Here is a 20,969-nt window from a genome sequence, read left to right on the forward strand (position 1 = left end):
CCAATTCCCCAACCTGGAACTCCTGACTCCCGTGACCCTGCTCAGGTTAGCTTTTTCCCATGATATTGTCACCTTGGAAGCCTATGCCTAATACTTAGGTCTGAGTGTGTCTGCCCATCCTCACCAGAGCAATGAAGTGCCCTGAGGGAGTGGGGGTGGGGGGGGGTGGGGGGTTGTGTTTCGTTCCTTGAAGAGCCTAGAACAGGGCCTGACAAACTGTAATGTTTGTTGAAAGAACAACCCATCTCCTCAGAAACAGCCCAGAGCCATTCCGTGTCAGGTCTGGGGCCCCGAGCGAGCAAATTATGCTGGGGATACCATTCTGGGCCAAAAATTATCTTTTACATTTTATATTTTCTTCTGTATTTCCCCAAACTTCACTCGTTTGCCTACCATGTTTATAATCTGGCCATATCTATATACCATGTAAACTACTGTTTATTTCACACTTTTCTTTAAATTGACTTAGTGTTAAATCTTTTAGCCTTATCCCGGGTAATAATATCCAGGAAATCATGAGATTAGTGTGCTGGTTATAGTTTTTCCTATGCAATGATAAGTTAAATCTAAAATATTTTTTAAATTTTGGTCCATACACCACCTAAAATCATCTCATATATTTAAAGTGGTGTTGGTACCACATTTTGAGAAATTATGATTCTGTGATGTTCATATTATGAACATTATATGAACATATATGAATGTTTCACAATTTTTTTAAGTTATCATATCTGATGTTGTTTACTGTGTACCTTCTAAAATATTTCTAAAGGAAGGTTTTTAAAGTCCTAAAATTGGAATGTGGCCTGCACACTAGATGCTCTTAAGGAACTGGCATTACCTTTTCCAGGTGCAATAACGGTAGGATTATTGTGATCATGTAGGAGATGCAGGCCAAAATGTTTAGGGGCTGAAGTGTCAAGATGCCTGCTACTTTACTCTTGGGTGGTTCAGCAAAAAAATACAGAGAAATGGATGGGTGGGTGGCTAGACTGATAAAGCAAATATGACAAAAATTACTAACTGTTGAATCTGGGTGGTAGGTATACAGGTACTCATTGTACTCTTCTTTCAACTTTAACATTTTTCATAATTAAAAACCTGGGTTGGGGGCGGGTGATGAAAAATAAAATGTCCTAAGCAACAACAGCATCCTTGGAATTGAACCATGGCAACTACTGTAGGGGAAATTGAGCTCTGAGCTCTAGTTCCAGACCCAGACCCATTATTTATGATTAACCACTCCCTGTGCAGCAAAGGATCACCCTGTGCTAATCCAGGAGACAGGCTGGGCTTGGCCCTGCCCATACCGCTCATCTCCTTAATACCCCTCCCGGCTGTCATCTGTACCCGCTCGAAATGCATACGCTAGTCTGAACGCCTACCCAAGCCAGACAACAGCGGGACACGTGACCTGTTGATCACGCCTTCCCGGGCCTGAGAGTCTGCTGTCCAGCTTTGAATTAGTCCTGCACCTCCTTCCCTCAGCAGCGCTTATGCTGGGAACTGACTGAGAACTGCCCCATGTCCTCATCATTTTTTAAAAACGAGGTCTCTGAGGACATACCTGAGTCCTTCCATTTCAGTGTGCAGGGCCCAGACCCCCTCAAGGCTCCAAATGCCCCATCATGGCCTCCCAGGCCCTCCACCTTCAGCCCCACCCCCTCTCCCTGGTTTTCTCTGCTGCAGCCACATTTTTCTCAAACACACTAAGCTCTCACCAGCCTTGAGGCCTTTGTACCTGCTGTTTCCTCTGCCTGGAATGCTCTTCCTCAGATGCAACAGGGCTGTGTCCTTGATATTCAGGTGCTAAATGGTCACCTCTTTTCTGCTGTGGCCCCTCCATCTCTCTCTCACATCACCCTGTTTAATCTTCTTCAGAGTATCTATCTGAAGTTGAATATCTGCTTTATTTACAGTCATCCCTCGGGATCCATGGGGAATTGGTTCCAGGAACCCCCGTGGATACCAAAATCCACGGATGCTCAAGTTCCTTATATCAAATGGTGTAGTATTCGCATATAACCTGTGCACATCCTCCCCTATACTTTAAATTATCTCTAGATTACTTATAATATCTAATACAATATAAATGCTATGTAAATAGTTACCAGTGCATTTTTACTTTTTGCAAATTCAAGTTTTACTTTTTGGAACATTCTGAAATTTTTTCTTTTTAATATTTTCGATCCACGTTTGGTTGAATCTGCAGATGCAGAACCTGTGGACATGGAGGGCCGACTGCAGTTGTTGACTATCTGTCTTCCCTGACTAGAATACCAGCTTCCTAAGGGCAAGGGCCTCATCTTTCGTACTCATCACTGCATCCTTCGTGCCTAGAATGGTGTCCAGCACAGTAGGTACTCAATAAATATCTGCAAATGGATGAATAGGACACCCAGATAAAGTCCCAGCAAGAACTCCTTTCCCCCTCCTGCTTTGAACCAGGGGTGCAGCCTTCTGTGTGGGGCCCAGTTGGAGCAGGAAAGGGTGGGAGGTGCCAGGGGCAGGGGATGCCTGGAGAGCAGGCAGGAGCAGCTGCCTGAGCAAGGATGGCAGGAAGCGAGGGCTCTCTTACCCATGTACAGATGGTCCTCGTTGGGGTCGTCCAGGACCTGTTGGCACAGCCACATGGAACAGGCCGGAGATGAGAAGCAGGAGGGAGGAAGAGGGAGAAAAGGTATGAGCAGGGAGGAAGCATCGTCCACATGACTGCATTTGCCAATGGGAGGGCTGCGCTTTCCACTGCTTCTCCTAGTTAAGATGAAGGGCACAGGAAAAAACCCAGAGTGTGTGATCCAAATGGCCATCTGGAAAATAAGCGCGTTCTAGCCCAATCCTCAAGGGTCCTAAATACCCAGAAAGGAGGTTACGAAAAGGAGGGGGCAGATTCCTCCCCTGAAAAATGTCTCAGCTTGAATAAGAATCCTACCTGAATCCTAGGAGACGACGGACTGGTCATTAGGGTGAAAATTCAAATCCTGTCCCCATTCCCCCTGCCCTGGCAGGAAATGATGTCTCCCTGCCTGGAACTGCCACGGCACTTTCTTTCTCTCTTTTATGGCCTTCCTGCTTTCATTTTATCACTATTTCTATCTTCCTCTCTCCAAAGGGCAGGCACCATGTTGTACCCACCTTGGTTGCCTCCTTGGTGCCCTCTAACAGGACTAGGCACCTAGTAGGTGATCAGGAAATGTCTGATGAATGAATGAACAGGCAAGCTGGCAAAGAGTCTTGTTGGGTGGGGAGCCCACACACCATAGGGCACAAGGGAGAAGGGAGATCCTGCCAGGACCCAGACACATGCGCTAACCAAGTGCCCTTGGGCTTCCTCTAAGATGGCCGACTCAAGCATCAGTGAGTTGAAATTGTGAAACTCGGTGAGACAGGTGGAGATAGCCTGCAGCCACCATCTCTCTTCTTTTGGGAAGAAACAAAGACAGACTCCTTGGCTAGACTGGTCCTCCCACCTCTTCCCATACCACACTCACCTTCCCTAGTCATCTAAGAGTCACAGGACAAGAGCCCTGAGAAAGGGATGCATCCTAGGCAGAGGCCTGGGACAGCCAACCTGGAACCCTAAGCCCTGCCCTTCGAGGAAAAGACAGACCCAGGCACTTGCCTACCTAGAGTTCTGTTATTTTTCTTTGAAAAAAATCACTTATGTTAATGTGTAGGATTATTGTTGTTTTTAAATGAATTAAAAAATTGTTTAGCTTCTCAGTTTTAAATCCTAATGTGATAAATATTAATAAACATAACCCCCATAAGCAAAAGTTTTCTGCATTCTTCAATTATTTTTAAAAGCATAAAAGGGTCTTGAGACCAAAAAGTGTGAGAACTGCTGATCTAGAGCAGGGGTTGGCAAATTACAGCGTACAGGCCAAATCTGGCCCTCCCCTGTTTCTGTAAGTAAAGTTTTATCGAAACACAGCCAGGCCCATTTGTTTACATGCAAATGGCTGCTTTTGTGCTACAACTACACATATGTATAGTAGAAGGAGAACCAGCTCCAAAAAGAGAGAAACAGGTGAAGGGCAAGGCCCAGTATCCCTCTGAGCCTCAATTCCTTCGTCTATAAAATGGAAGTAATAGTCCGAGTGAGGGGTGAGGATTACACAAAATAACCGGGTGAAAGAGCCTGGAGAAATAACTACCACTCAGCCCTGCAACAGGCTGTTTGATGTGATGTGGCTCTCCCTGGAAACCAGTGGTATGGCATTTTGATAATAACAGAGACAGGGCTGGACCATCACCATTCCTCCCTCTCTCCTCCGTGTCTCCCCACCTCACCTCCACCAGCTTCACCACGTTGGGGTGGTCCAGCTTCTTGAGGATGGCAATTTCCTGGTACACCTGCTCAATGGGGCCCCTGGGTTGGATGCAGCCCCTGGGGGCTGGCCGGGTCCCTCGGGGAGGGGGGCGACCTGGAGGAGACATGAACCATCCCAGAGTCAGGGCAAAGAGACTTTCCTCTGCAGAGGGGGACTGTAGGCAGGACAAATGAAGTGGGGGGCTCTCAGAAGGGCTGGAATGGCTGATGCCACACAGGGGGCTTTATTTACTTATTTATTTATTTTGGCTGTGTTGGGTCTTCGATGCTGCACGCGGGCTTTCTCTAGTTGCAGCGAGCGGGAGGCTACTCTTCTTTGTGGTGCGCCGGCTTCTCACTGCAGTGGCTTCTCTTGTTGCGGAGCATGGGCTCTAGGCGCACAGGCTTCAGCAGTTGCAGCACGTGGGCTCAGTAGTTGCGGCACGCAGGCCCTAGAGCACGTGGGCTTCAGTAGATGTGGCACACTGGCTCAGTAGTTGCGGCTCACGCGCTCCAGAGCGCAGGCTCAGTAGTTGTGGGATCTTCCTGGAGCAGAGATCAAACCCGTGTCCCCTGCACTGGCAGGCAGATTCTTAATCACCGCACCACCAGGGAAGTCCCCCACCAGGGGATTTAAACAGCCTTCTCTTCATCTGACTCCTCTGTTGCTGGAAACGCTAGAGACCCAGTCCCCTTGCCCAGCCTTCTGTTAATTCTCTCCTTCCTGTCCCATTCCCTAGGCCACAGTGAGAATCAAGAGTTCACTGAGGTACAAGGAAAAGAAGTCTGAGGTCTAGTTCAGCAATCTCAATATTCCCCTCTCTGGGGCTCGGTTTTCCCACGCCATAAGATGGACAAAAACATTATCCTTCACCTCCATAACTCATGGAAGTAGCAGAGATATAAAATAAAGTCCGGGATAGGAAAAGAAGTAAGAGCTGATGAGAGAAAAAACAAAGGACTTGCTTGGCCCTGCAGTGACTGATAGTCAAAAGGTCACAGTGATGGAAAGGTCCACAGTCAAAACACTTACACTGCATATTATATGTAAGTAAGGATCTAAGTGTGACTAACAGAACAGAACGTGGATGTGTCAGCCTTGGAAAAGTAAAAGCAGAGGTGCAGGTGTCAGAGTGGGATGTGAACAGAGGCAAGGCGAGTTCAAAGGAAAGATACTTGCTGCATCTGCTGTAACAAGGAAGAAAGTGACAAGGGTAGTAACAACAAAGGAGCTGAACATCGTGGTATCACCTCATTGGCTGGTTAGGGAAAGGGAGGAAAGGAGTGGTTTAAGTCCTCCTCAGAGGAAGTCAGAAGTAAATGTCAAAAATTAATAAATCAAGAAATAATGGCACAAGGATATTATCTGGCTCAGAGTTCAGATAAGCAGGATAAACCAGGGTCCTGGTGATAGGACAGGGTTTGGGGATTTATGTTCTTCTTATCTACTTTCTCTTTTCAGCTCACGCCAACATTTTGCTCAGCACTGCTGGCAGGGAGCTTATGCTGGAGCAGCATATGTACACCTACACCTGATCCCATGCAGTAACTACCAGCTCCTAAAAGAGCTAAAAGTGGGGGCTGCCTATAGGGAGAGGGAGGAGTACAGCAAGAAACTGTTGATCTCCATTATACACCCTTCTGTTCTTTTGCATTTTTGTAGATATAATTGAAATACCTTATGGTATTTCCATTTTTTTAATTCATCATTTTTAAATATATAATTTAATGGTCTTCAGTACATTCACAAGGTTGTGAAACCATCACCACTAGGTCTTCTTTTTTTTTAATTTTTTTAATGTTTGGCTGCATTGGATCTTGCTGCACGCAGGTTTTCTCTCTAGTTGTGGCGAGCAGGGGCTACCCTTCGTTGCAGTGCACGGGCTTCTCGCTGCAGTGGCTCCTCTTGTGGAGCACGGGCTCTAGGCGCACGGGCTTCAGTAGTTGCAGCACGCAGGCTCAGTAGTTGTGGCACGTGGGCTCTAGGGTGCACAGGCTTCAGTAGTTGTGGCAAGCAGGCTCCATACTTGTGGCTCGCGGGCTCTAGAGCACAGGCTCAGTAGTTGTGGCGCACAGGCTTAGTTGCTCTGTGGCATGTGGGATCTTCCCGGAGCAGGGATCGAACCCGTGTCTCCTGCATTGGCAGGCGGATTCTTAACCACTGCGGCACCAGGGAAGTCCCTCACCACTAAGTCTTGAACATTTTCAACCCCCCCACAAAAAAACCCACACCTATTAGCAGTCAGTCCCCACTCCCTTTTAACCCTAGCCCCGGGAAATCACTAATCTGCCGTCTCTGTGGATTTACCTATTCCGGACATTTCATATAAGTGGACTCATACAACACGTGGCCTTTTGTGTCTGGCTTCTTTCATTGAGCATCTTGTTTTCAAGGTCATCTGCATTGCAGCATGTATCAGAATTTAATTTCTTTTTATGGCTGAATACTATTCCATTGACTAGACAGACCACCTTTTGTTTATTCATTCATCCGTTGACAGACATTTAGGGTTGTTTCTGCATTTTGGCTATCATGAATAGTGCTACTCTGAGCCTTCATGTACGACCTCGTGTGAACACGTGTTTTCAATTCTCTTGGGTATCTATGCCTAGGAGTAGAATTGCTGGGTCATATGGTCACAGCATGTTTAACTTTTTGAGGAGCAGACAAACTGTTTTCCTCTGAGGGATTCTTTTTACTTGATACCTATATTACTTCAATAAATATTTTTAAAAGAAAATGAATTTTAAAACGTCAGCAGGAGGCCCAACGCTGTTTTAGGGGAATCCACCCAGGACACCTCTGCAGGGGACACCATTCAGTGGGTCTTCTCTGTATTGCCCCAGCCCCTGCACCTAAGAACAAAGGCCCTGGCCCAACAAACTCACGTGGAAAGCCCGCCTGTCGGATCAGTTTCTTTTTGGACAGCACCTTCATCGCCTGTGGAGGAAAGACCCCACGTCCTGGTTAAAATGGGGAGGAGGGTGGAGGGAGGGTTCCTTCCACTCCTAGGCCTGCCCAAGCTGTCAGCGCCCCAGCAGCCGCAGGACGATGTAGTGAGCACCTTGTCACTGGAATGGGTCAACTCCACGGGTTGTGTGGAAGCTGGAGTCCTGGGGTCCCTCCAGGCCGGAGGGTACTTCCAAGGTTCCAGGTCAGCTCTCCCAGCTGGGAGGCCACAAACCTTGGGATTCGCTACCACTGAATCAAGACACAAGTGAGCTGGAGTGATGGGCAAGGGACATTTTCCACGTGGGGAAACTGAGTTGCAGCATTTATGTCCCTTGTCCAAGGACACATAATTGGCACATGGGAGAGCAAGGATTTGAACCCACATTGGACTGATTTCAAAGTCTCAGCCACAGGGCAGTTTGTCTCACTACCACCCAGTTCTTAGTGCTGTGGAGGATGTAGAAAGCGTAGCCCAGAGTAAGGATATGAGACGTTTGCTGAATTTATTCACTCAACCTTCCTGAGCCAATCGCTTCACGTCCCCATTTCCCCACTTCCTTCCTAAGGCACAGAATAAACATGACCTAAGAATAAAATGAGTCAACAGCTAAGAAAACCTTCCAGGAAGGCAAGTGCGAGAAAGGAGCCTTTTTCTTTGGACAAGGATGGGGGCAGGGAGGGGGATGTGGATACTCACGTAGTAGGTATTGTCATTTTCATTGTAGGCCAGCTTGACCACGCCATAGGAGCCCTGGATAAAGGGAGATGCCTGTGACATACTATCCAGAAGTTATGATCTGCAAAATGAGGACCCTAATACAGATCTTGCAAACTGGCAGCCCATTGGCAAACTCCACCCTGTATGTTGTTGGATCTGCAGTTTTTAGAAAGTTTGAATTGGTGGCCAACATTTTAAAACAGGTCAGATATAAAAATCCAGATTCTGATATGGATATGGAGCCATAACCATTTCCATATGTTAACAGTTTGCCACAGTCCTCACCACTCCCTACTGTCTTATACCTAGCATGTTTTTCTCATTTATATTATTCACTTGCTCTCTATTGGCATTTGAGTTTTTGACCCTTGCAATGATACTGCCCATTGGCTGATATAAAAGCAAAAACAGGGCTTCCCTGGTGGCGCAGTGGTTGCGCGTCCGCCTGCCGATGCAGGGGAACTGGGTTCGCGCCCCGGTCTGGGAGGATCCCACATGCCGCGGAGCGGCTGGGCCCGTGAGCCATGGCCGCTGAGCCTGCGCGTCCGGAGCCTGTGCTCCGCAACGGGAGAGGCCACCGGGAGAGGCCACAACAGAGGGAGGCCCGCATACCACAAAAAAAAAAAAAAAAAAAAAAAGCAAAAACAGATGTGAGAGTACCCTAAGGAGAAAAAAAGCCAACACCAATGTTGGTGATATGGAATTTCCCTGGAAGCTTTGTGAGCTTTTGTAGAAACACAGTACGTTGTAAAAACAAAACAAAATAAAACAAAACGGATGGACCATAAATGACAAAACCCTCCCCCTCCCAGCCTCATCTCCAAGGACTCCTCTCCCACTCCCAAATCTAGTGGGGTTCCCTCCACAGTATCCGAGACATCCTTGGTAGGTATGGAAAACCAGCCTGGCTCCTGGAATATTTACCTTTCCAATTTCGTCCTTCAGTGTGTACTGATTCAGCTGTACACAGTCCTGGAAAATAAGTAGAAACACACAGAATATGAGTTGTAAGTTTGCAGCTAGATACATTTTTCACAAACTTAACAAACACCTAAACCAGGACCCAAATCAAGAAAGGGAACATTCCCAGCTCCCCAGAAGCATCTCCCATGTAGTGGCCCCTGTCCAGGGTGACCACTATCCTGACTTCTACCAGCACAGTTGTTGTTGGTTTTTTTTGTTTTTTTTTTTTTGGCTGTACCACGCAGCATGTAGGAGCTTAGTTCCCAGACCAGGGATTGAACCCATGCCCCCTGCAGTGGAAGCTTGGAGTCTTAACCACTGGATCACCAGGGAAGTCCCTACCAGTACAGCTTTTGTACATTGTAAGAGCATAATTATATAGTATGTACTCTTTTAATACCCATTTTAAAGGTTCTTCCCACTTTTAAAAAGTTCATTTATTTACTTTTTAAAAGTTAATTTAAAATTAAACAATAATCCATGACTGTGTTATCCTGTAAAAAATGTAAAGTGATACAAGAGGAGAAAATCTGAGTGTCCTTAGCGCAAACAAACGTTTCTTAACAGTTTCTCAAAAGTTCTTTTTTGTATTAAAAAAAGTGCAAAATATAAAATGAAACAAATGATAAATTGGATTTCAATCAAAATTAAAACTTTTGCTCTTTGAAACACTACTGAGAAAAAAAGGTAAGACACAGACTGAGAGAAACTATTTGTAACACTTACCGTGGATAAAAGACTGGTATCCAGAACATATAAAGAACTCTGGGCTTCGCTGGTGGCGTGGTGGTTAAGAATCCGCCTGCCAGCGCAGGGGACACGGGTTCGAGCCCTGGTCAGGGAAGATCCCACATGCCGCGGAGCAACTAAGCCCGTGCGCCACAACTACTGAGCCTGCGCTCTATAGCCCACAAGAGACAACTACTGAGCCTGCGCACCTAGAGCCCGTGCTTTGCAACAAGAGAAGCCACCGCAATGAGAAGCCTGCGCACTGCAATGAAGAGTAGCCCCCCTTCGCCGCAACTAGAGAAAAGCCCAAGCGCAGCAATGAAGACCCAACGCAACCAAAAAATAATAAGAAGAAGAAATAAATAAATAAATAAATAAGAACTCCTACAACTCGTTAATAAAAAGACAACCCAATTAAAAATGGGCTAAAGCTTTGATAAGCTATTTCTCCAAAGAAGGTACACAAATGATCAATAAGCACATGAAAAGATGCTCAACATCATTACTCATCAGGGAAATGCAAATTAAAGCCACACCCACTAAATTGGCTAAAATCTAAAAGACAGACCAAACCAAGTATTGTCAGAACGTAGGGCAAACGAAACTTTCATACGCTACTGGTGGGAATGTAAAATGGTGCAGCCTCTTTGGAAAACAGTTAGGCAGTTTCTTAACAAGCACTTCCCATATGACCCAGCCATTCTACACCTAGGTGTTTACTCAAAAGAAATGAAAACTTGTGTCCATGCAAAGACTTGTATACAAAGGTTCACAACAGCTTTATTAGTAATAGTCAAAAACTGGAAACAATCCAAATGTCCATCAATAGCTAAATGGATAAACAAACTATGGTATATCTGTACAATGGAATACTATTTAGCAATAAAAGGGAATTAACTACTAGTATGTGCAAAAATATGGATAAATCACAAAATCATTATGCTATGAAAGAAGCTAAGCTAAAAAAGAGTACATACTAAATGATTCCACTTATATAAAATTCCGGAACTTGTAAGCTAATCTATAATGAAAAAAGGCAGGTCAGCCGCTACCTGGGAAAGGGGAGGTGGGGGAGGGATGCGCTGTTGGGTGTGCTGGAAATGTCTGCGATCTTGACGGGGGTGATGGTTTTATGGATGTATACACACATCACAACTGATCATATTGCACATCTGAAATATGTGCAGTTTATTTCACTTCAATTATACCTCAGTATAGTTAGGCTGAACATGTTAAGTGATACAAGAAGTAAAACTGGGAAAAGAAACACGATAGAAAGCAAAACTTCAAGTGTTACAGAGAAGCCCAACATTTCCCTTGAAACCCCTCCCATGCCCCAATTCTATCCCTCTCCCCGAACCTTGATATCAGTTTGGTGTATAAACTTCTAGGCCTTTTTCTATGTAAATGTACACATACATGCATCTGTAGAAAATACAGAGTACTGTTTTGGGATGGGGTTGGGGAGGCATAGACGGTGTCACACTAAATCAGTTCTCAACTTCCTTTGACTGGAGTTAGTTCCACGTCAGACCCGCACCTTTGACGTTCTGTGTAACGGGCCCACAGAGCTCTCATCTCACTGGTGGACTTTTTAGTTTGTTTTGTGTTTCTCTCCAGTATTGTTTTCATTCCCCTGAGTCCTGAAGGGATGTGACAGGCAGAGGTGGGACACTACAGAGCTGTCCTAAGGGGTCTCATTGCCCCATAATCTAGCCCCCACACGCTGCTGAGTTCATCTTCCAAGAATCCACTCTGACCTCATCAGCCCCAGCTCGCTGCTGCTTCCAGAGTCAAGTCCTGACTTCACAGCCTGACCTTCAAACCCCCTAAAGCTCTGACCTTGGCAGAGTCGTCTAGTTGCCCACCAAACACCAGTCTCTCCTTTCTTCCTTATAAGTGGAACTCTGCGTGGCAACATTCCAGGCTAGAAAACTTCATTTCCCAGCTTCTCTTACAGCTAAGGTGGCCAAGCGTTCTGGCTAGTGGGAGATAAGCAGAAGTTGCGGGGTAGAGCTTCCAGGAAAGAGGACTGACTTAGGAGGCAGACATCTTTTGCCTTTCTTCCCTGCTCCTTCTTCCTGCCTGGAATGGAGCTGTGAAGGCTAGAGCCACAGCAGCCATCTTGAGATCATGAGGTTTTAAGGGCAAAAGCAACAACACAACTACCACGCCAATCCCCAATGCCTAGCTCCAGATTTATTTGACATGGTTTAAAAAACCCTATTGTGTTAAAGCCACTGTTGTTGGGAGATGTCTGTTTCTCTAAGCTGACTCATTTCTAACTGATACAAACTAGAACTCGCTCTCCAGCCCTGTTTCCACAGTGCCCCCCATTTGGGGCCCCACGCTCCAGTTAACTGAATCCCTGACCTATCCTGAATTCTATGGAAAGGAATATGTTGGTATACATAGCTGGTACTTAGTTGGGTTACGGTAATCATACTTTTAAAACTAAAATATTAGAGGAATGAGACTACCTCTGTCACCTAGGTGGCCTGTGGCTAGTTAATAAACTAGGATATGAAACAACAATAACCATTTTTTTTTAATGGGCTCATGCCTTGTACCTCGGGGCCCTTGCTCATGCCATGCTCACCCCCTGCAGTGAATTCTCAGTGTGTAGTTAAATATCAGCCCCTTTAGAAAGCCATTCCTGATTTCCAGGCGTCCCCCAATAAAATGTATTCCTTCCTCCAATAAATATTTTTGAGCGACCATGCGCCAGACAGCATGCTCAGTGCTGGGGACCCTGTGGTGGACAGGACTGTTCCTAACGTCCTAGCTGAGGCGGGGGCAGTGGGGGGGGGGGGGAACAGGCAATAAACAACTTAACAAACACACAGATAATCAGATGGTGACAAGTACCGTGAAGGAAAGTCAACAGGGCAACAGGACGGACAGGGACAGGAGGCTGCTTAGAGGGGGTGGAATGAGAGGCCTTTCAGAGCAGGTGATATTTGAGTTGAGACTTGGAAGCCAGATGGAGATGGCCTTGCAAAGATGGGGCGGGGAGGGCGGCGTGGTTCCAAGCAGAGGGAACAGCCAGGGTAAAGGCCTAACGGAGGGAATGAGGAAGCCAAAGAAGTGGGTAAGGTCGGAGCTCTGTGAGCCGGCAGCACAAAGGTAGGAGATGGGGCAGGAGGTGCGGCGGGGGCGGGTCAGGCCCTGTGAACCCTGCTGGGGTCCTGAGTTCCAACCCACCTCCCAGAAGTTTATGGCAAAGAGCAAGTGGGAAGTGCAGGTACCGTGCTGAGGGCAGTGCCTGGGAAGGTAAACACTCAGCAACCGGGGCCGTGCTGCTGTCAGGGTGTGAGGCCTCTCACCGACCCACCATCTCCATTTCGGAGTCCCCAGCACAACTTCCAACTGCCAGCACGTGCATCTCTTTGTGAGAGGCTCTGCCCCCACTCGGGGACTGCCAGCAGTTGGTGTAACAGGCCCAGCTCCCTGGCCCCCAGGTGGAATAACTCTGGGGCTCGTGTCCTACACTGTCTCCCAGGGCTGTCCAGAGGTGGAGGCCCAGCTGCCCACAGTGGTAACTGGCTCCAACATGCACCCTTTATTGACGTCTCCCTGGGTTTCCTGGGGTCACCTCCCCAGTCAACTGGTCGCGCCGGAATCCTTCTGGGGGAGCCCAACCTAACGCGGAGACATTCTGGGCGCAGGGCAGGGCAGGGCACCAGGGGCCGCCGCTCACATACCTGCATCCCGGTGATGGAGACGTGGTGCGACTCCACCGTGGGCCTCCGGGGCAGCCGCGGCGAGGACTGCGGAGAGCCCACGGGCGAGTGGGGCAGGGCCGGGTAGACGCAGCGCCCATTCGCATCCAGCAGGGACCGCTCTTGCAGAGAGAGCTTGCGACTGGAGAGGTGGGGCCGGGCCTGGGACCCGGAGACATCGCGGGGGACCTCTCCGCCAGGGGCCTCTAGGGGCCGGTCCCGGGCCAGGCCACCGTCCACAGCGCAGGCCGGCTCGCACTCAGTGACCACGATGAAGGACTCCATGCCCAGATGGATGCTCAGGGACGAGAGGCCCCGCAGGGCTTCACAGGGCTTCTGGCCTTCGCTGCTGTTGCTGCTGCCGCCCCCGCCCCCCAGCTCATCCTGGGGGGCGGCCCGGTGGCTACTGGGCTGGCTAGAGACGCATGATGACATGGTGCATGTGCCGACCTCATGCGACACGCACGTGCCCAGGCACTCCCATCCGGCAGCGGCGCCACCTGCAGAGAGAGGAAGGGTCAGCTGCCCCCATCCTGTGCGGCAGGGGCAGGGAAGGGGGTCTCTCCGGCTGGGCCAGACTGGTGCCTCATTCCTGCTTTGAGTCGCCGTCCTTGAAAAAGATATTTTGCAAAACACAGTGTGATCTGAAATCTTTTGTGTCTATATAGAAGAGCTTACTCCACATTTCCTCACTGTATCCTTTTTTTTTAATTGATGTTTAGTTGATTTACAACGCTGTGTTAGTTTCTGCTGTATAGCAAAGTGATTCAGTTATACATATGTATACATTCTGTTTTATATTCTTTTCCATTATGATTTATCACAGGATATTGAATATAGTTCCCTGTGCTATACAGTAGGACCCTGTAGTTTCACATTTCCTCATCTTAAAAAAAAAGCCCCTCCTCACACAAAACAAGAATCCCAAATTCAATTCCTGTAGAAACCAAGTATGAGAAAACCCCAAAATAGAGCACCCATGCCTCCTACAAAGGTGGCAGCTACTTCCAGCTCAAGCCAATTGTTGTTAAACAGGGATTGGGGCCTAGAAGTGTCTGGTTATCTCCCCAACCCCCTTTTTTTTTTTTTTTTTTTTTTTTCAAGAGAAGCCCTAAAGCCAGGATGTTAAGTGAGATCTCTTATTTTTTTTTTTTTAACTAGCAATTATTTTAAAGATTTTAAAATGCTGGGCAGGCCAAATGAAACACTTCCACATGGTGACCTCTAGGCTGCATCACTTCACAATAGCAATGATTCAGACAGCTCTTTACAGTTTATAAAATACCTTCCACACCTCAGGATAATTTCACAAGCACCCTAGCTTGTTGGTTTGCCATTATACCCTCATTTTGTAAATGGGGAAACTGAGGCTCAAGAGAGGGAGAGGGATTTGTCCAGGTCTCCTAATGCAAAGACCATGAGCACAGGAGTCCAGTCCCCTGGCCTGGCCTGGCCAATGATTCTCAGCTGAGGAGTGGGGGTCAGGGGTCACACCAGCAGAGAGTGTGTGAGCCAGGGAAGTTTGTGTCGTCTGAGGAGCGAGGCTCAACATACCTATTATCTAATGTTTCCCTAGTTCAGCCCCCAGCTAGTACTTGCAAGATGTAAGGCACATATGAGATAAAAAAAGGTTGACACCAAATAGCTTGGTGGTTCCTCAACAAATTAAACAGAGAATTACCATATGACTGAGCAATTCCGTTCCTAGGTATACATCCAAACAGCACTACTCACAACAGCCAAAAGGGAAAAAACAACCTACATGTCCACAGACAGATAAATGGATAAGCAAAATGTGGTCTGTCCACACAATGGAATATGACTAGAAAGGAATGAAGAACCGACACAGGCTACAAACTGCATGAACCTCAAAAACATGATGCTAAGTGAAAGATGCCAGACACAAAAGGTCACATGTGTATAATCCTATTTATATGAAATTTTTTCTTTTATGGCCATGCCACGTGGCTTGCAGGATCTCAGTTCCCCAACAAGGGATCGAACCCGTGCCCCCTGCAGTGGAAGCGCAGAGTCCTAACCACTGGACAGCCAGGGAATTTCCCTGTATGAAATTTTTTAAATAGGCAAATGCATACAGACAGAAAGTAGATTAGTGGTTGCCTAGGGCTGGGGAGGTGTTGGGGGAAAAGGGGAGTGACTGCCAATGGGTATGGGGTCTCCTTTTGGAGTGATGAAAATATTCTGGAACTAGATAGAGATGGTGGTTGCACAACACCGTGAATGGACTAAATGCCACTGATTTGTACATTTTTTAAATAGTTAATTTTGTGTTGTGAATTAAAAAAAAAAAGATTGACACACTCCCTTAGACTGTCACTTCCTTCTGTCTCTGGAACAGAATATTAACCTTTGGTTCGTATGTTTGACAAATTCTGCTGGACAAATGTCACAGGTACCACTGGAATTCAGGGAGTATATCCACAGATGCAGACAGTGGCAGCTCTGTGCTGATCACCCACGTCACAAAGGTGCCAGGAAAACAGTGAGGGCTGAGTAGAGAGATTTTATGAATGAATAAAATGATATCTCTTTAACACACTTGGTGGCAGTGGGAGGATACAGAGGAAAGTAAAGATGGGAGCAGAAAGCCAGTGCTTCCTGGAGGGCTTGGTTGAGGGGCAGAGAAATGCTACCTGCCCTCTTGGGACAGTCCTGTAATAAGTATTTATGGAATAGCTTCTATGTATGCAATCTGGACCATGACATGGGCAGATGGGGTCCCTTGTGGAGCAGGGAAAGATCAATGGGAAAGGCACTAAGGAACTAACAACAGCATGCCTGCCCGGACATGGCACAATTTTTGAACACAGAGTACAGTGTAAAGGAATAACAAAGCACCCAATTATGTGACAAGATGTTCAGCCTCAGTTATAGTAAGAGAAGTGCAAATTCAAACTACAATGAAATGGTTTGGTGGCTCCTCAAAAAGTTAAATGTAGAATTATCATTTGACTCAGCAATTCCACTTCTGGGTGTGTATATATATATATATATATATATATATATATATATATATATATATATATAAAATCTCCCCCAAAGAATTGAAAGCAGGGATTCAAACAGATACTTATACACCCATGTTCACAGCAGCATTATTCACAATAGCCGAAAGGTAGAAACGTCCCAAGTTTCCATCAATGGAAGAATAGATAAACAGAATGTGGTCTATTTATACAATAGAACACTATTCAGCTATAAAAAGGAATAAAGTTCTGACACACGCTACAACAGGGATGAGCCTTGAAAACATGCTAAGTGAAACACGCCAAATATTTTTTTTTAATTTTTTTAAAATTAATTTATTTATTTTTGTCTGTGTTGGGTCTTCGTTTCTGTGCGAGGGCTTTCTCTAGTTGTGGCAAGCGGGGGCCACTCTTCATCGCGGTGCGCGGGCCTCTCACTGTCGTGGCCTCTCCTGTTGCAGAGCGCAGGCTCGGTAATTGTGGCTCACGGGCCCAGTTGCTCCGCGGCATGTGGGATCTTCCCGGACTGGGGCTCGAACCCGTGTCCCCTGCATTGGCAGGCAGACTCCCAACCACTGCGCCACCAGGGAAGCCCGACGCCAAATATTAAAGGACAAATACTGTATGACTTCACTTATAGAATAGGCAAATTCATAGAGACAGAAATTTTAGAATAGAGGTTACCAGAGACCGGGGGAGAGGGGAGCAGGGAGTCATTGCTTAAGGGGCATAGAGTTTCTTTTTGGGGTGATGAAAAAGTTCTGGAAATGGATAGTGGTGATGGCTGCACAACATTCTGAATGTAAATAGTGCCACTGAATTGTACATCTAAAAGTGGTTAAAATGGTAAATTTTATGTTATATATATTTTACCAAAATAATAATAATAATAATAAAGCTACAATGAAATATATTTTTTCCAACTATCAGATTGGCAGAGACAAAAAATATAATAACAGCAGTATTTTGATGAGGCTATGGGCAGTATGAATTAGTATCACCTTTATGAAGGGAAATTCACCAATATCTAACAAAATTCCAAATGCACATACCTTTGACTTAGCAGTTCTGCACCTGGGAGTATTTACCTTAAAGACAATCTCACACATAAAAAAATGATATACGTACAAAATTATTTTGGTAGTGTCGTTTGAAATGACTATCCACAGGGGACTGAGTAAATAAAATGAGGTACATGTAGCCCAGGAGAAAATCATGCATTTATTTTAAAAGAGGTGACTCTGTACATCCTAATGTGAATTAGCTCCACGACACACTGTTACATGGAAAAAACCAAGGCATTCAGATGCTGCTGTTGACATGGGAAAAGGGCCATACACGCGTACATAATCACATGCAGAGCATATTTCTGGAAAGATACACAAGAAAATGATAAGAGTGGCCTCAAGAGAAGACAACTGGTTTGCAGAAGTGAGGGGGGGCAGGGTGGGAGGGACTTAACTTTCACTGTATTTACTTTTACTTCTGTAAAAGTAAGTGTGCAAAGAGTAACTATTCAGAAATGAATTTTTAAAAGAAAGTAACTGTAACCGCGATAGGAGTTAGGACAATCAGGCCCGAGTGCTACCTCTGGGGCACGAGGCAGAGGGAGGGAGCAGTTGGCTCTATCTCCTAATCCTTTATCCCACTCTGACTGTATCTGAGAAAGAAATCATTAAATGTGTCCCTGTCTTGGCTTCCTCATCCGTGAAAGAATACAACCCAAGTTCAATGTTCTCCACGGTCTCAGCTGCTGTTCCTTTACATATCCTTTTTATAATCCTTATTTCCCAGGAGGGGAAAAGCAGGGTCCCTGAAGTTCGACTGCCTGGGGCCACAGCCTCAGTTTTCTCTTCTATAAAATGGGCACTCACCCGAGAGTCATGAGGACTAACTGAACTAAGAACTCAGTATTCATGTCTGGTGCACGGTTAAGTGCTCAAAAAGCTCTTCTTTCAACAAATACTTCCTGAATGCCTACTACCTGCCAGGCTATGCTCCAGAATGTTCCTCCTCCTGTGTGTGTTCTGTAGCCCTGGCAGCGTGGGCCTGCCTCCCCTCCACTGGCCCGTCCTCCCTCCCAGAGCCACCTCTGACATGGCTGCACAGTTCCTGAAAAGAAAACTAGTCTGGCAGCACCTGAGACAGTTAATGGAGAATTTTTCTTCTTGCCAACAGAAAAAAATTGCTTATCGATCGCCACTCCAGGCCAAGGACACCAAGCCATCCACCCCTGGCAAAGCTGCATTTAATCAGTCTCCTTGACGAGCTGGCGTCTGGCTCCGTGCCTTGGCCCTTGAGGCCTGGAGGAGAAAGGAGAGAAAAAATGCACTGGCTGGCTCTGAGGCAGAGGTGCGGGCCCCTGTGCTGGAGGGATAGGTGTGTTCAGGTCTCAGGAAAGAGCCCCAAGGGACACAGACCTCAGTGCCTCCAGGCCACCTGGAGGCCCCTCACTGGTCTGCAGCAGGCCTGGCAGGCAAGGACTTGGCCATTCAGCACCACTGACCCCACAGAGTCCAAGCCAGAATCTGACCGTTTCTGAGGTCACAGATCCTATGAGGTCACACACCTTTTAAGGATCTGTTGAAAGCTACCAAAACTCCCAGGAGAAGAAAAATCATACAAAAAGACAATGGTTTGCATTATAACAGCTAACATCTAACTGAGCATTTCTTCAGCAAACATTGAAACAGCTCTGCCTGGGTCATTTAATCCTCACAGGCCCTCTGCGAGGGAGGGACAGCTAAGCATTCAGTTTTGGGGGGGCCGAGGTTTGACGAAATTCCAAAAGCCCCCTCCCCGAGCCTCCTGCCCCAATCCATGGGTCCTTCCCCAGGCCCTGAAGCCTCCCCACCGCCCTTGGCTGGCAGCCCCGAGTTCCCCTCCCTCCCCTCTCACAGGCAGCTCCATGGAGGACCAGACGCTTCCAGGAGCAGATAAACCCGGCTCAAGGCCAGAATGAAGGGAGCGCTCATTCCCCTGCCAGGAAGCCAAATGCTAGCGGCCGCCAGGAAACACATTCCCATATCCTGGGGGCATTTTCCAACCTGCGCCGGCTTACCAAATGCCCAGCCACCACCATGGGAGCTGCAGCACAGCAAGTAGCCAGTGAGTGGGCCCGTGACATGCCCTGACCCATGACACACCCTTTGCGTGGTCCCCTGAGGTCCCGGGCAACACGGGTCAACAAAGAGGCCCAAAATAGCTGTGAGGATCCTGCCAAGGCCAGGGACAATGTCCTCCCTGGGATAACAGGCTTGGCCAGCCACATCTTCTCTCACCTGGGGAAACTGAGGCCAGGGAGGTCCTAAAGGAAACTCACTCACCCATTTGTTCCTTCCACAAGTAATTACTGGGGACCTACTATGTGCCAGATAAACAAAACAGATGTGATTTCTGAAAAGTAGGGGCACAAGTGACTCTATAAGCACAAACTGGAGGAGAAAACCAGGATGAGATAAAAAAGAACAACATAGGGACCCAGGGGAGATCTGAATGGGAGGGGGTGAGTCAAGGAAGGCCTCACTTGGGGAAATTATATTTAGGCTGAGACCTACAGGGTGAGTAGGTGCTAAGGGGGCGGGAACTTGCTCCAGGAGGAGGAAACACATTCTGAGACAGCCTCGCAGCAGGAAAGCGGTGGGAGAGCGGAGAGAACAGAAAGAAGATTCCTGGGGTTGAATGAGGTTGGGAAGGGGGTGAGGGTGGATGCACATGCTGGAGGGGCCAGAGCACAGGAGCTTTGTAGGAAGCTGATGAGAGCAGGAGGGGTGTCCCAGGCAAAGCCACAGGGACCCCACTCGGCACCTGTTATGGGTTGTGGAACTGTGACCCCCCCAGAAAGATATGCTGGAGTCCTAATGCAATATGACTGGTGTCCTTATAAAAAGGGGAGAATCTGGACAGACCCGCACACAGGGAGAACACCATGACAACGTGAAGGCAGAGGTGGGGGTCCTGCACCTACAAGCCAAGGAACGCCAGATTGCCAGCAGCCATCAGACACCAGGAGACAGACATGGACCAGATTCTCCTTCATGACCCTTGGAAGGAACCAACCCTACCAACACCTTGGTCTCGGACTTCTGGCCTCCAGAACTGTGAGATAATACATTTCTGTGGTTTAAGCTGCCCAGTGAGCGGTACTTTGTCAAGGCAATCCCAGCAAACTAACACAGCTCCCCTCCCAACCACAGAAGCCTGCTGCCCCAGGGGCCACGGATTAAGAGGGTGTTTCCCAATACTTAAGTGGGAGACCTGGGAGGCTCAGCTGTACAGCCGATGCAGCGCTGAGGCTTGACACCAGCTGGAATATTCCAGATTCGGGGCCTTGGCCCAAACAAGCAGTCGTATCAGATTCAGTGACACAGACTCTTACAACTGTCTTTCCTTGCATATTCTTTAGTTTAGAGGCACTGAAACTGATTGTCTCCCCAGAGACAAGGGCCCTTCCTTGGCAGAGGGCAAGAGGGATAGTGCTGGCTTTATTTTATCTATCTATCTATCTGTCTATGCCACACCGCAAGGCTTGCAGGACCTTAGTTCCCCAACCAGGGATTGAACCCAGGCCCTCGGCAGTGAAAGC

The 20,969-nt window shown here is 47.3% G+C and overlaps 1 protein-coding gene across 6 annotated transcripts in view; it reads right to left on the reverse strand.

Annotated features, from left to right (window-relative positions):
• The window catches only part of CAMKK2 (calcium/calmodulin dependent protein kinase kinase 2), a 54,588-nt gene that overhangs the window by 25,153 nt on the left and 8,466 nt on the right, over positions 1-20,969 (reverse strand). For 5 of the 6 annotated variants that reach the window (XM_024120954.3, XM_024120956.3, XM_028480258.2 and 2 more), the window contains exons 1-6: positions 13,380-14,011; positions 8,908-8,955; positions 7,963-8,016; positions 7,202-7,253; positions 4,294-4,427; positions 2,579-2,615 (exon numbers count right to left, since the gene is read on the reverse strand). In XM_024120954.3, coding sequence (XP_023976722.1) covers positions 2,579-2,615; positions 4,294-4,427; positions 7,202-7,253; positions 7,963-8,016; positions 8,908-8,955; positions 13,380-13,832 — 778 coding nt within the window. In that variant the 5' untranslated portion in view covers positions 13,833-14,011. Of the gene's footprint in view, positions 1-2,578; positions 2,616-4,293; positions 4,428-7,201; positions 7,254-7,962; positions 8,017-8,907; positions 8,956-13,379; positions 14,012-20,969 lie in introns of those variants that run through there. The other variant, XM_028480256.2, reaches the window with a different exon arrangement.

Source organism: Physeter macrocephalus, chromosome 19, assembly GCF_002837175.3.
Source record: "Physeter macrocephalus isolate SW-GA chromosome 19, ASM283717v5, whole genome shotgun sequence".
NCBI classification, from domain to species: Eukaryota; Metazoa; Chordata; class Mammalia; order Artiodactyla; family Physeteridae; genus Physeter; species Physeter macrocephalus.